The 17323-nt window shown below is 31.8% G+C and overlaps 1 protein-coding gene across 1 annotated transcript in view; it reads left to right on the plus strand.

Moving 5' to 3' along the window:
• Nucleotides 1-2566: 2566 nt before the first annotated feature.
• Nucleotides 2567-17323, plus strand: part of LOC149542367 (putative E3 ubiquitin-protein ligase LIN-1) — a 40742-nt gene continuing 25985 nt past the window's right edge. The window contains exon 1 of the mRNA XM_089797332.1: nucleotides 2567-3807. Coding sequence (XP_089653458.1) covers nucleotides 2603-3807 — 1205 coding nt within the window. The 5' untranslated portion in view covers nucleotides 2567-2602. The remainder of the gene's footprint in view (nucleotides 3808-17323) is intronic.

Below are 17323 nucleotides of genomic sequence, written 5' to 3' on the forward strand. Positions count from 1 at the left end.
AATCCCCTTTAAGACTTATTGTTAGTGTTTGACACTCCTATACTAGCTCAAATATCACTTGTTAGAGTTGTCGCTTATTGGACTAGCTAGAACTTGAATCTAGAACCTTCATTTGCTGCTTCTACCAACTAAGCTTCTAACCCCTCTTGGCTAGCACATCTTAATCCATAGATTACACATTTTCCAATAATTGGAACCTTATAGGTCTGGATCCCTTATAAAGTATTCAACTTAAAACCACAAACCCATTAAGACTTATTATTTAGACAAATGCTTAATCAAATAATTATGATTTTTTATATAAGATATGTTATATTTTAAAATATAAAGAAAATTTCCATGAAGATGTAGGTTGGTTAGAAACTTTTTCCATCAAACAAAATCGCATGGAGATGATCAAGCCTGGCTTTGGAATTAAGGTGAATGGTAGATTAAAGATTGTATAGAGTTTCATAAGCGGTCAAAATGTTGGTCAAACGAGGAAGCAGACGGCTACAGACGCAGTTCTGCGACATCACAAAGGACACAATCCTCGTCCACCCAAAATCATGGACAGCCATTCAAAATATGCCAAACTACAAACATCCTTTCGTATTATGTGAAGGACAGGTAGCTCCGATGATAAAGATGAATCAAGCACTGGCAAACGATGGGCCCGCTGGAAAAGTGCAATCCGAATTTCTTAATAAAAATCCAATACACATAAAACAGAGTGGAATCCGTTTTTGCGAAAGAAAACAGACAAGGGTACTAGACGTAGTCTTCGCCCAATATACGCTATTTCATATAAAAGAATTACCACAAATGTCTTTTCTTGGAAGATATGGCTAATAAGGTTGTGATCTCATGGAAATCTGGCACATCGACATCTCACCTTGTAATTCTTGTCGTCCTATTCTCTCCCTTGTTTCTCTTGTCATCTCCCACAATGCATAAAATACTACCTAGTAAGATTCAAAAAATATGGTTCTTCTCTTTAGTGTAAAGCATAAAATAGGCTGTTTTCTTTATTCAAATCATAAAATATGTTTTGATTTGTTAGTGCAATGCAGTGTTAACAAATAATTTAAGTAATAACATATAATTTAATTTGCTTTCCAAATAGAATAAGATTATAGATTTGTGAAAGTGTTATGTTTAATTGATTGATTATAATTGGTGAGAGTGATGTTATGTGATGTTAGGTTTGAAATCTTGGAGACATATTTGTCACATTCAACTTCTCATTAACTTAAACAAATTAATTTTCTTACATGTTGCTTAGAGGAAGTTGGTTTATTTTTTTCAGTCACAAAGTTAGTTTACATATTTCATATTGGAGTACAAATTTCAAGCAAAACTTCTTTGGCTAAGAACCTAGGACTAAGGGGGTCGACTCTGCAGTGATCTTAACACAGGTTGAATCGTTTGTGTGTGACTACTTAATCATAAGTGATTTACACTTTATATAAACAACGTAGTTTTAGCTACTCGATATGAGAGTGTGAATCTTAGGGTAAAACCTCTTCATTTAAGAGTCAAGGAATAAGGGGTTCGACCTTTGGATGACATTAACAAATTAAGTCTCTAAGATGTGACTACTGAGTTGAAGATGATGTATATTTTCCATCCACAAAGTCAGTTTGACTACTCCATACTGAAAGATGAAACCGTTTTTACCTATTCTATGTGAAAGCACCAACCTTAAGGGATGTCTTAAACATCACACACTAAGGCTTGATTCGTAGACTAAAAGCGTTAAAGAGTCAAAATTGACTTATTTTTACCAAACTTAATTTCTACACCTTTTTCAACTAAGAGCCAAAGAATATGAAGTACTCATTCTTACAATCAATGATCATATGTCATATTGTTGAATCCTTGAAAATGATAAAACTTATTAGTAAACTTCACTAACAGACCAAAAACTCAGTGACAATTTATAATTTAAATATATCCTTTCTCATAATATTAATATAATTTTTAAATTTTAAATGTGGGTTGATTAGAAACATTTTCCATAAAACAAAACCGCAAAGTGATAAATCAAGGAATAAATCCGAATGAGAGATTGTAGAGAGTTTCATGAGCGGTCAAAGTATTGAAACCAGCCGGTTGCACAGGCGGATCTGAAGCGTCGTAAAGGACAGGATCCTCTTCCCTCCAAAATCATGAGCTGCCGTTCAAAATATACCGAAGTTTTTGCATTTTTTGAACGACAGGAAGCTCCCATGATTAAGAAGAACACGGACTGTCAAACAAAGGGCTCTCAAAACAAAATTATACAAAATGAATAACCGTCACGGGGCGTCAAAACAAAAAAAAATCCGTCAATGTACTGTCCCAATGATGCAATCAATGCTAATCCGTGACCGCAACAAAAGGCGAAATTCCATAATTCAACTCGAGGAGCACAACGTGGAGACCAATGGGGGAGCTGAAATTGTGGTGATTAATCTAATAAAAAACTAATCTTTATCTTCGAATCCGCCAGCTTTCCTTTGTCTCCGTGTAATTTGTCCTTGCCGGCCCTCGTTTTCGCATTACTCTAAAACTGGCTCCTTTTTTCTCTAGCCCCTAACGAGCCCTTAAACATCTTCAAAACAGGTAGCTCATGTAAATCATGGCGTCGCTGGAAGAACTGCTGGAAGGAGATGGGTTCAGGCGAGGATCAAAGAAAGCAGCGTCAAATATCAAGAAATCGAAATCCCTGAATTACAACATCTGCAAAGACATGAATCCCATGAGGCAGATCAAGTCCGTTCCGCCATCGGGACAGCTCGTGAAAGCCGGCCGAGAGAGCTTGCGCCGCCCACACCGATCATCTTCTAGAAGCTCTGAAACAGCAGAGTCGAGCAAGACCAGAACGAGATATAACTCCGAATCAGACACGAAATCTAACAATCCCACAACTCTGGAGAAGAAGAAATCCCTCAATCCCACAACTCTGGAGAAGAAATCCCTCGATCCCACAACTCTGGAGCTGAACAAGGAAATGGCACTGGACGAGGCGGCGGTGAAGGCCGTGATATCAATGATTGGGGGCTTCTGCAAACGGTTCGTCATGGATAAGGATTTGAGAGAAAGTCTGCACAAGAAGTGCAGTTCTTCACTGCAAGAGCACAAGAAGCCGCAGCCGCTAAAATACCACGCAGAGCAGGCGATTCTGGCGAATCTGGATTGGGGAATGGACGGCGTAGAGTCCGCCATTGCAAAGGCGGCCGCTGGCGTTGATATCTCAGACGGTTTTGCAGAGTCTCTGCGTAACAGCACCAGAATGCTCAGCGTGGCGGCGTCTCTTGACGTCGACGGATTGAGGGATTCTTCCACGTGCGGGCTCAAAAACTCTTGCCTTGCGGCCTGCGCCTATTTTTATCTCGCGATTTCTTACAAGCTCCTTAAAAACGACCGCCTGGCCGCCATTCATGTCTTGCAGGTGTTCTGCGCGTCGCCGTCAGAGGGGCGTTTGAATTTCTGTAACGAGATATGGGACAACCTTTTTCTTCCCCATCTGAGGCATCTCAAAGTGTGGTACAACGAACAGTATGATTTGATCGACGGGGCTTATAATAAGGATCAATATAGTCCAGAGAGGTCGAGGAAGTTGAAAAAGCTGAGGAAGTTGTATAATAAGCAGGTGGATGAGGGGACTCATCAATTTGCAATGTATTATAAGGAATGGCTCATGATCGGCGTCAAAGCTCGTGGGACTCCAGAGATTAAACCTCCCTCCAAATTGCTCAAGCAACTCGAAGAGGACCTCGATTTTGCAGTGCTTTCCGAGAAACATGTGTCTTCGCTTCCACAAGTTCCGCTCAGAAGAAGCCTGTGAGTGCCCTTTCTTCTTCTTTTTCTGTCCTTCGTTTGTTAAAATAGATTGTTTTGTATTCTTTCCATTCATCGGCCAAAATCATTCGTCGATAAAATTTCCTCTGGTTTTTGCATGTTCGCGCCATTAACAATGTTGTGTTACCCGTATTGATTGATTGATTAATGCATTCGTTAATTTTATACCTGGAATATGGTTTTCTTATAAACTGGAGTATCAGATTTCAGTTTTTAGAATGTGTCAATCGAGATGAAACTTCGAAATGTAGTGGCGGGCCTTCCCTCAAAATGGTTTGTTTTAGCTCAAGCAAAAGATCCCCCTGACAGATTGTGGAAATCTAATGTCATTATGTCAAAATATTTGTAAATATTTACCTGGTTGAATAAATCCGATGGTCAATAGTGAAGGTGGTAACTAAAATCAATTAATATAATAATATATATGTATGTAACGATATGCTTTTTAAAATACGTATTTTTTAATGATCTTCTCCATAAAAAATACAATATACACCTTGAAAAAGATATCTCTTTAACCTATTTAAACTATATTACTAATAATGCATACTAATACATATAAATCCATAATAAAATAAAACTTTAAGACAATAAAAATGACATATATAATAAAACTATATTAGTTATATTCATGAATCAATAAAACATCTAAGCTCTTATTTATTTATTCAAATATTATAAATGTTAATCTTAGATATGTTTGTCACATATTAAAATCTCGCTTATTAAACGAGGTGGACAACATGAATTTCAATGCAAACATTATAAATTAGTTTTCTTCTTGTTAAATACGAGTGACAATAATATATGTCTATTTTAATATAAATTACTTTTCCTTCTTGTTAGATATGAATGAAAACAAGATAGGGACATTACAAGTCCATTGTAAATTTTGGAAGTTGTAATATTTTATATCATAATGTTTTTTTGGATGGTTTTGATATTTAAATAGGAAAAGAAAATGTAATATTCATAGTCATTTTAAAAATGATAATAAATTATTTTAAATTATTTAAATTGTATATTATTTGATAATTTATTGGAAAATATTTAAGAAAATGATATTTATATATTTTTAATCAATTATAGAACTTGAATAATAAAAAATAAAAAATTTATAACTGAATTGTTATCAGAATTTTGAATACTTTTTTTTTTGTTTTTGAGTTAAATTTATTGACTCATGTTTTATGTATTGTAGGTCACACTAACTCATTTCTAATAAAAATCACTTAGATACAATGAAAAATAAATTTCTATAATGATATATTAAATTATTATGTGTTGTGATTAGTTATTATTGTTTATTAAGATAGGTTCTATTTCAAGAGCTCCTAAATAAAAGCTCACAATTGTAAACTCTTGTCTAACGATTATTATGATATTAGTGAAAAATATTTTTTTAATTGTTACTTATTCTTTATAAAATAATATGATTAGATCTCATGTTGTCCAAATAGATAAGGAATAGATTTTGCAGGTCTGGCATTATCAATCTAGTGATGGCACCAGATAACTACCTTTATAAATTTCCGTTTCGACTTTTCCAAGACATTTTGTACACCAATTCCCCAGAAAAGTTCGACAAGGAATATAAATTGTTATAGAAGAGAAATCTACTTCCGATTTAAAAACTTATCCAGAACGAAATCTTCTCCAATATTGGTAAAGAAGGCCTTACGTCTACGTTGGTATAGAATAGTAAAAGCAGGTTTGTGGGAAACCATAGGTCTAGAGATCGTAAATTTACATGCTTTGAAATCTGCGTCTGCGAACAGTCTGAAGACATAGAAACAGTGAGGCAGCTGAGATGCATTGGCAGAGCGCATCCAGACTGAAGAAAAAACAAATACAGTCGGCTGAGATTTGTTTGTTGTAAGGGCGATAGTCGAGTGGTCACGTGAGGTGCTTAATATATGAAATTAACAGTCCTGCTGAAGTTAATACAAATTTCGACTACGGAAAAAAATGAAATAATAATTTAATAAATGAAATCCCCGAGACCGTCCTGCCATTCTCATGTGGGTCATGTTTGTCCATATCCACTCCATATTCTTCTCGCTCCAGTCGAAAACACAGCCATATTTTCATGTGCTCTGCTCAGCCTTTTACAGCTAAAAACAAGGCACATATACACCTAATCCAGTCCTTTCTCCAACTGGGAAACATTAAATATCGTCAAAGCATGAGCAAAGATGTTACAGAGCTTTCCAATAGATTGTCCCACGTCAGGTTTGGCTTTTTCTTCTGTCAAACAGATGTTGATTGTACTAATAGTTAGTGGTCATTAATTTTTCTTTCCATTACATCCGCTTTTGATGGGACTGGCTAATCTGACACAAAATGTACTAGCACCAAAAAAAAATAGTAAAATAGGCGAGAGGACCCAACACTTGAACACTCTAACTTTGTGGTTATCAAAATCTTACGTAAAAATTTCAAATCGCTCCAATTTTTTACAGCAGCTTTTTTGGCAAGTCGCCTATTTATAACTAAGGTTTCAAGTCCACGTCACCCGTTAAGATGCCACAACACCATTTTTTTGCTAAGTCCAAAAAAACCCAAAAAAAAGTGAGACTAATGGTCATGCATAAAGGGTATCCAAGTTGAACAATTGATGTGGCATCACATCATTGGTTCATTTTTATAACTAAGGGTACATTTTATGCAATTTTGGGTAGTTAGCATTGTACTAACAACTTTAAAGTCACAAGTATTGGTACAATGTTGTCAAAAAAAATTAATATGAAAACTATAAAAAATATTGTAAAAAAATAAAAACTCCTCTCACAAATATTCTATTGACTAAACTAAAGATTAATATTTGAAGTAAAAAGAAAAAAAAATTAATTTACATAATTTAAAAACTATAACTTCAATCAATTTTAAAAATTAAAATTAAATAAAAAGAAAGAAAAACATTAGTTAAAGTGGAGATAACAACTAATAATTTTGTAAATAAATAAATTAAAAATAAGAGTTGAAAATATAGATAAATTAATTAAGCTGCGAGGCTTTCTACAGTGGCAGTAATCTTCAATGTAAACATTTTCTATTTGAAAAAAAAATTGACATTCATTTATATGTCAGAAAAATAAAATAGAAATAAATTAGATATAATCAATCGTGAAAATTAGAGAAAAGAAATGGAAGTAATAATGAGGCAAATCAAGAGATTCGCATAAATATGTGATGATGAACTCAAGAAGGATATCTCTCGACTTATTTTATATATATATATATATATATATATATATATACTAGTTTATAAATTAAATACAAGAGTTAAAGTTTATATAATAACTAATTAAATTAAATAAATAGGAAAAAAACAAGAGTTAAAGTTGGAGTGAGATAAAACTGGTTGGAAAATAATTAACGGCAAGGGCTGGCAGTTTTTCAATCAAAGGCTGACAGTTTTCCAACAAGAAAAATAATTTTACGGGAATAAAGTTCCCACATATCTAGCCTATCGGCTAAAAACTTGAAGAGTTAAAATGATAATCTCAAAATATAAGATAAATTATAGAATTATATAAATAGAAATTTCATAATAGAAAAAATAATAGAAGTGAAAAATAACATAAACATGTTGAGGCCAACGGACAATTAAGATTATATTATAAAGCAAGTGAGATAGAAATGCATTGAACTCGATATATTACTAAATTTAATGCAATTCTTGAAACATCTATTATTTATCATATCCATTTCCAATTTGTTGTCTATATATTACTTACTGTTTGGTTGTAGGAGTTGGGAAAAAATAGAAAAATCTAAATACTTGCATTCGCCAATTTGACGTTTGTTTGTGAAATACAAAATTGGAATTAGAATTCGTCTATCCTAATTTGACACCAAAATGAGCATAGTAAAATCCTAAAAAAGATGGAATAAGAATAGTTTATTCTTATTCTAGTTTTTAATAAACTCAATTTGATGGGTTGGCAGGTCTGTGACTTTGTTATTTGATTCTATTTTGCCACTCAAATGCATTTTTGGACTATTTTCTTCTTTCGTCATAAGATATCAACTAGGTCAACATTATTTAATGTTTAATATATATTTTTTTAAATGTCAAAAAGACTAATATCAGATTTGATATATTTTCTAAACTTTCATAAAATTATCTTTACAAATAAATCTTGCGTTTAGTCTTATAACTGAAAATATGTTGAAATATGATTTAAATATCATATTAATGATCTCAACTTATTTGTATTTTATACTTTCTTTAATATATTTAAAAATATGATTATTTTAGTTTTGATCTTATACTCATTAAAATAATTTGATTTAATTTAGAATTAAATTTAGAATATACAATATAATGTCCTTTGAATTTCAAAGGTTATGGTATATCTTTTACTTATAAAGTGAATTTTAAAAGTAAAATGAAGTCTAATAAGAATAATTTCTCTTTTTTAAAAATTAATAAAAAAATATTACCAAACTAATAAAAAAATATTACCAAACTAATTTGATTTAATTTAGAATTAAATTTAGAATATACAATATAATGTACTTTGAATTTCAAAGGTTATGGTATATCTTTTACTTATAAAGTGAATTTTAAAAGTAAAATGAAGTCTAATAAGAATAATTTCTCTTTTTTAAAAATTAATAAAAAAATATTACCAAACTTTTAAAAAAAAAAAAAAAAAATTATTATTAAAAGTTTAAAACAAAACTTATTCCAATACTTCTTTCAATTATTGCAACCAAATATAGAATATGCATATTTCGACTCCTCTTCCAGGGCAACCAAACAGGTCCAAATGATATTCTAGAACTTATTTTAAGAATGCACGAATACCAAAAGAGAGCTTATTCCAGCATAGATGAATGTCGCATTCAGCAATTCTTGCAGGCAAACAAGCCCTTTTAAAGAACTAAATATTTGCAATGCCTCAATAAAGAAAATTACCTACCAATGTAGTATATGATCTTAGCAAATTCAATATTGGTAGCTATGAATTTAATGCTATAGAAGCATGTATACTACATCGACTAAAACATATAATAGATTTGTAGGAAATGAAGACTATGCAAAGGTTATTGGAGGAGCTAAGCTACTAGTCACATCGGAATTTTTAAAGCTTCCAATGCTATTCCTGAATTTTTCCACCACTCCAAATGTTGATGAATGAAACTAAAATACAATGCAATTTTTTGACTAATTATTAGTGGAATCATTTAAATTAGGTGGTTAAATTGGTTGAATGTGAGAAATTTTAAGTTTCTTTACAGTAATAGTGGATGATTTCTTTGATCTTGGTTATTAATTTTCAAAGAGTGGCGATTTCTATTCTTTGCAGACATCTGTTGTTTAGAGGATAAATTGTCATATGTTGTGCAGGAAGAGATTTTTTTTGGATTCAACTGGTCATATTGGGCATGCTTTGGAGGTTTCATAACTTTTGAATTTACTAGAGGTTGCTTTTAGGGACATTCTTTAGGAAGCCTAAGTGAGCTAGTATTTTGGATCTCAACCGCAATAAGCCTCAAGGAGGCATATCGTTATGGATTTCCAGGCTTGGGTCTCTGCCTAAGCTTGACCTAAGCTTTAACTATCTGTATGGCACTATTTGATATGGTTTAGCTTAGTTGAAAACCCTCAAATTTGAGTCATAATAAGCCCTCAGGTGGCATGCCCTCATTTTTCACTAAAACACCAAATTTAGCAGATCTTCATCTTAGTAGGAGTCCACTTGGCAAAGCTTTGTCGAACATGTGTATTTTCTAGGGTTAGTGTTTAAGAAGCTTGGGGCTTTCTCTGTTGGAACTAGTCAAAATGATACCCGAGTCCATTGGCACCATGAAGGAGCTTGACTATCTTGCCCTCAATAATAACACACTATGATTTCATTCTAGCATAGTTAGGTAGCTTGCCTCAAGTTTTCTAAGATGATATTGGGCAACAATGATCTCCCAAGATTTGTTTCATTTTCCATGAATTTTGTCAATAAATTGGGCAAATGGCTTCTCGTGCGATAGTGTTATGTTTTTAGAATCTTCTCGACATTTTGAAAGTGATTTTTAAAAAAAAATTGCACCAAAAAATAAGTTTTACCCCTGTCAAAAATGTTATTGACCAATCATAAATTAGAAATTATTGAACAAAAATTAATTTAAAAATAAATTGAATTTTGAACTTTACAAATTCTATGATTTCAGTCATAAAATTTAATTCGGGTACCACAAATGGAAACATTTAACAAGGACAACCACGAGACTATTAATATAAACTTAGCTTAATTTTTTTTATTCAAAACTTACCCCACACAAAGGTATGAAAATCTAAAGATGAAGCTTTCAAGAATGTGTAATACATAAAAAAAAAAAAAAAATGGTTTAGCTGTGCTCACCTACTATTCATTCTTGGGTCAAATTTTCTATGTAGATTGTTCTCCCTTGTGAGAGGCATGATACCCAAACTACATTCTGAATTTTAGATGTTTAAATCTTAGAACTTCCAATATTTTTAACAGTTTATTGGCATGAAAGAACAAATCATGAAGATATGAGAACGAGTTGTTATTTACAACTTGAGATAAATATTTTGTGCTAATTTATTTATATTATTGTTTTAGATTGGAGTTTTGTAGTGCAAATGTTTTTCTTTTTTCGTATTTATTAAAGTGATTAATTTTTTTTTAATATTGAAGTTTAGAAAAGTAAGTGAAAAAATTAGTGCACCACTTAGTAATATTTGTAAAAATATTTCTTGATTGGTTCATAATTTATTTTTATTTTAATTTAGAATCATAATGAACTTCACAACCGATAAACAATAAGAGACTTAATCTCTTGCAGATGCATCTTCATGTCTCTCTTAATTGGTTCATAATTTCTTTTTATTTTAAAATATTCTAAATTAATTTAAATACAATGTTATAAATATATAAAAATTAATCTTAACAATAATAATCAGTAAATAATAAATAATCTAGGTTAACTGATTACCTATAAAATATAATAATATAATAATATAATATAATATAATATATAGTGTAAAAGAATCTAAATTTATTTTTATATCATATATATTTACATTATTAAATAATATTTGATAATTTATTAATAAATTTAAATAATAATAAAATTTGTCCCTAGAAAGTAACAAGAACATAGAAAATAACAAACAAACAAATTAAACATCGGAGATCAAATTTACATGGAAAACTCTTTTGAGCAAAATCCACCACCAAAAAGCCCCCATAGTAACCAATGTTCCATACAAACAACAATATAATTTTGCACAGGCTTGATTGCATTACAATCAACCTCACTTTATGCCACTTTGACACTCTGTTAGGTTACATTCTTGATGAATCTTGCAAGCATTTATACACTCTGCAACTCATTATGAAATTTGGTATATCAACCATCACATTACAAAACAGTCTACCAGCTTCCACTAGCCCAATTGTTGGTCACAATAGAATGGTGTGCCACCACAAACATTACTCCTATTAGGATTAAACCATAGACAGAAATAACAATTACATGCAAATATAAACAATATCATAAAATAATAGATCACATAGAAAAGAACACAAGACACCAAGATTTAACATGGTTCACCCAATCCCTGGGTTACGTACACCAAACAACAAGTCTGATATTATTACAATCTAGTGACTACAAACTAATTACAATCTGTAATCCCTTAAAGCTCAATATTGCCACAAGAACCAATTTTCGCATCACAACACTAAAACAATCCCTAACACTAAGCCCTTTTATACAAGTATTTTTACCATTTTAGGGTTATATAATTAATAATTACATGTTGGCTCAAAATCTCAATAAAATAGGGCCCAAAATTTTTAAGAATTTATGAAGTATTTACAGTACTTTCCTAATCATTCACCACAAACTAACAACTCCATGGACATCGTTGTTCCTCATCATGTCAAAACTAGCATTGTACCAGAGGCACATACTTGACATTGTACTTGCTACTAATACCATACCATTCTCACCATACCTATACCCTATACCATCTCCACCATGTTGGAACTAGCTTCATTGACGTCATCGTATTGTCTCTGCTATATTGTGTTCATTATACGCATATTCATCGTCATCGCCTGGTGAACTGAGCACTATGTGACCCATACTCCACATGGAGCACTCATCATACAAAAAATGACACCTTGCATATCAAAATTGGTATTATACTCTACTGTGATACTCGTATAGACTCACTTTACTAGCTTCATTGTCTGGCATATCGCAACGCTGAACCTTTTCATATGTTGGACTTATCTGTATGGTGAAAGGCCACCGTACAATGCCTCACGTATAGAGTCACCCCCAACAAGTTTCAAGCAATTATACAATCAAAATAATACACATATCTCTTATATAATTTAATTTATTATGCGATTAACTTTCACATTCTTATTGTCTAAGACTTAAAGATCTAGGGAAAAAGAAAAGACAGTTAAAAATATATTTATATCAAAAAAATAGTCTTATTATTGATGATTTATTAGAAAAGTTAAGAATATTTATTTTTCTATATATTTCTCACCTAATAGAATTTAATAGATCACATCATTTTCATACTCAAAATCAGTTCAATTTAAAATTTTGCCTAACTATGTTTTATTAGAAAGAAAATTATCATTTTTTTTTTTAAAAAAAAAAAAAATTAATATTTGAAATTTAATCACATAATTGACTTTTATTTTATTTTTAAAAAATCAAATAAAGCATTTAATTTTTAATTATTTCTTTACTATATGATGTAGAAATTGTATTTATTTATTCTAAATAATAATAGAATACCATTTTTTTTTACAAATGTACAATTCTAATTTATAAAGATTCTCTTTATAAATGCATCACTTTACAAAAGTATAAATAAAATTTTAGAAATGGTAATGCCAAAACAATATTTAATAACTTCTAAATCATATTAATATGTTCTTTAAACAAGATTGAGGTGGACATAAAAATATTAGATCAAAAATTTTAATGTATTTTTGTTAATATATTTATTAGTATATTAATTTTTAGATTAAGGTAAAAGCAGGTTTTGAAGGGGCCTCGAAACCCTTTACATCAAAGAGAAAGATAAACCATTAAGCACAACCAAGTTTTTAAAAGGACCTGAAACCAGCTAAATAACTAAACCAAGTTTTACAGGGACCTGTGACCAACAGATGTGACCAGAAAAAACAACCATAAAAACACAGGAACCTGGACAGTCCACAGACTGGAGCAAAGCAGCCTGAAAAACCACCCAAACCAGTATCTAGCAAACTAGAAACGCATCCAGTTTACCATCACAATAAAACTAGTCAGCAAAAGGGAACATAGGATTTTCCTTTTGATTTGAAGTTTCCCTTTCGCGACCGAAGGATCATATCTAAAGGGGGAGCAGAAGACTTAGTCTTCTTCCTTTTAACCGCAATCCAACCATCCTCTGACTTCATTGCCTCAGCAACCCAATCCTCGGAAGACAAAGACCCATGGAACCCAGGGGATGCAGAAGTCGCAACAAACTCCCTATGAGAATTAGACAACATTTGGCCCCTAGGAGGAATATTTGAAATTGGGAGAGAGACCAAAACATCCACCTCAACCACCGGCTCGGAATGAACGTTATCCTCAGCCATAGAATTTGCTGGAACATCCAAGGAATGTTCCACCACAGCATCCTCCTCAACCATCAGCTCAGAACAGATGCTAGCCTCAGTCACAGAATCCGAAGGAGTAGCCCGAGGCTGTTTAACCGTGTAGTGCTCAGAGGAGGTCCCTAACCACCAAGAAGGTGGTCGCCTAGATTTGGATCTCCCAACAGCACAACGAGTAGCAATGTGACCCGTCAAGAGATAATTCTTGCAACAAAAAGGGATACCCTCAAAATCCAACAATTGTGTCCAAGAACCCCTCGGGGAATCCAAGAAAATCGCCTCAGGAAGGCCCTTAGAAACATCCAAGTCAACAAGAAAGCATGCACAAGTTGAATGGAGAATATCCGAAGTGTCAGCATCAACATATAGGAAATTGCCAATAGCATTTCCAATAGTTTCAAAAACCGAATCTTGCCAAAGATGTAACGGAAGATTAAGAAGGCGGATCCAGATAGGGAACTTATTAAAGGATTTCATGAGTGGATATTAGTATACTAAGTTAATCATATTCATATAATATGATAAAAATGCATTACAATTATATTTATTATTATAATTTAGTTTTCTTAATATAATATCCTATAATTAAATTCATATTATTATCATCAATATTTTAGTATAAAATTAGTATATCAATTATAATAACATCATTTTTATTTTTATGATTATAATTTATTAAACTCAAATAGACTCAAACACAAGACGACCTCCCACGTTGGAAACTCTTGCCTAATCATTTTTAATAATATATTATATAATATTTTAATAAATATAAATATCTCATTATTAATAGAGACATTTTAAAGGAAACTATTTTAAAGTATCTTCTTTGTATTATATATTAATTAAAAATATATATTTTTAAATTTTAAATTTTATAATAATTATTTTATTTTTCTATAAATCATTATGTAAATGTATTTATACATAAGTACATTCATTATATATATATATATATATAACTCAACTCTTATTAGGTGAGGTTAAAATTCATTAAATACATATATATATATACATACATAAAAAATCAGATTTTTAATCTAACTCTAACTCTTATTAGGTGAGGTTAAAATTGAAAGATCTCTTCCTTAGAATAGACAACAAAGTTGTCCAAATCTATAAACATGGTAATCCTAAAAGGCATGGAGTCCACACTAAAATTTATGCCCCAATTTTAAAAGCTCGTCCCCAACATAAATAGATAAAAATAATTCAATCCTACTAACAAGATAGGGGAGAGGACCCAATACTTGAATGCGTTCCAATAGTTGTGAATGGAGTTGTTCACTTAATACCTACACTTAGTGACTTAATGTCCAATTTTTTTGATAACATTGTACCAATACTTGTTACTTTAAAGTTGTTAACACAATGTTAACTACCCAAAATTGAATAAAATGTACCCTTAGTTATAAAAATCAACCAATGATGTGATGCCACATCAACTGTTCAACTATGGGTACTCTTTATGCACGACCATTGGTCTCAGTTTTTTTTTGGGTTGTTTTGGACAATTTGGCAAAAAGCATGCTGATGTGGCATCATAACGGGTGATGTGGACTTGAAACCTTAGTTATAAGTAGACGACTCGCCAAATAAGCTAATGTAAAAAAATTGAGAGCGATTTGAAATTTTTACGTAAGATTTTGATAAGCGCAAAGTTAAGGTGTTCAAGTACCGGATCCTCTCCCCTACCTAGCCAAATAGAAAATCACAAATCCTACCAAAAAAATATAGAATTGAACTTTAACATCTGCAACGTAATTTCAAAGTACAAATTATCAAAATCTATTGAAAACATCCCCGAGAAGTAGCTTTATCCTTTTGTCTATGATTGTCAAAATATCGTACATCTGGCGTTTTCTATCACAAATTTGTAAAGGCAAGGAGTAGACGTACTACATGACGCATAACAAACGATCAGGCTAATCACAGGTTTAATGAACTCAAAACTCAGATTATCAACAAAAGTAGACGGTGATAGAAATCAATTGTACACTCAGAAAGCCAACTGAAAGAACATCTATGTTGCGCTTTGAGCAGTACTAGAGAAAATAATCTAATAGCTGATTTGATACCTTCTTTTTCCAGAACGAGACTTGCAAAAAGCAAGAAAATTTCTCACGAGAATCTATACTAGAAGGTCCGAAAATTAAAGTGCTTCAAGTTTGACTTTGGTTCTCTCTTCTGTGTTCAGATTGCAGTCTTGGTCTTTTGGTGTCATAACAATTCTTCGTGCAGATGTTAGTATAATAATTTTATTTTTCTTTAGAAAAACTCATTCTAGGACTCCTTTCCCAGCTCTTAGTTGTTGGAAACGGTTGAAATGAAATCCTGCAGACTCTAGAGCATATGGAATTCGAGAAGAAAAATGTACAATTTTAAATGAAGATTAAGGTTAAGTTGCTAAAACTTCATCTAAAAACGAAACATGGGATATAAAATGCGTTACGATATATTTTATCTGAACCCACTAATTTAACATTGTGATGTGTGTGAGTTCTTTATGGAGGATGCAGGGGAATCACAACAAAACAGAGTATTGAAAAGAAAAATAGAAGAGAGTGATGACAAACGTATGCTACAGCATACAAAATAAATTTCTACTGACGGTTAATAAAAAATACAAATACAGAATTCTACAGAGTTCTCGGAGATCTGTGATTTTGTGGTCGAGTCTATAACAGAGTTGCCTAAAGATATATGGAATGACACAATGGTAGTGCCAAGCAAGTTTATCTCATGTGGTCGGTGAAAGAGGCAGTTTACAGACTTGTATATAAACATAAACCAGATTTTCTACAAAGTCAGTCTTCACTGTCGTTGGGAGATATCATTATTAATTCCAACACTTTTAAGCACTCAAGCTGTCCGTGACAATAACGTGCAAGCAATGAGTTATTAGATACAAAATTATGTTAGTCTATAAGTGGTTATTTTGCATGGCATGCAAGAAAGAGGTTATTCCATGGAGATAACAACACACCAGGAATCATTGCAGCGTATGTAATTGAAAGAAAAAATGATTCCCAGAGCATGTGCACAAAAATAGTAGCTAACATCATCGATAAAAAGAAAAAGAAAAGCCTAGGGAAAAAATTTTAAATTTGAATAAATTAAGTAGATCAAAAAATCTTTTCTGCTCTATAAAATTCAACCATTCTTCAAAATATGCATTCCAACTACTAAATGAGATCACCTCTAGACTAACATGTTAATCATACAACACTTATCCTACAGATTCTTATCTACAACATACATAAACTTATTCCTAGAATACTTAGGTCAAACTGTGCTTCAAGGAAACCTGTGAAAGAAATAGAGGATTCACCATCAGAATGGTTCATGAAATATGATAAAAAATGAAAAATATTCATATAGATATTTTTTTTATCCCAAGTTTTCTAACTTTTTACAGTCATTACCGTTTTGTGTGTGCTTGGACACTGCTCTCTCATTTATATGTTATTAATGTGAAAAATTTAACTATTGCAATCACTGATTATTAATCTCCTATCATAAACGATTATTAAACTGCTAAAAATAAATTCCCAACTAATATCGAAAAATAACACAACTGCAACTTCACTCATAAAATACGGAAAGAAATGTGCAACACAATGAACACAATATTTTCGGACAAATTGTCCCTGAAAAAACCCCTAAGGGAAAACCAATTCTACAGATGAGAAATTATATTAAACTTCAGCATATCAAGAGATACAAAATTCTTTGCCTCTTACTGGTAGAATTTCGACAACCTCCTAATTTATCCCGCTGATATTTTCCACTGCTATTCCCACGCTAACACTGCGCCCTTGCTAACACTGCAAGACTGTTTGCTAACA

This window comes from Cupressus sempervirens, chromosome 8, assembly GCF_028749045.1.
Source record: "Cupressus sempervirens isolate cs-2001-9-10 chromosome 8, ASM2874904v1, whole genome shotgun sequence".
NCBI lineage: Eukaryota > Viridiplantae > Streptophyta > Pinopsida > Cupressales > Cupressaceae > Cupressus > Cupressus sempervirens.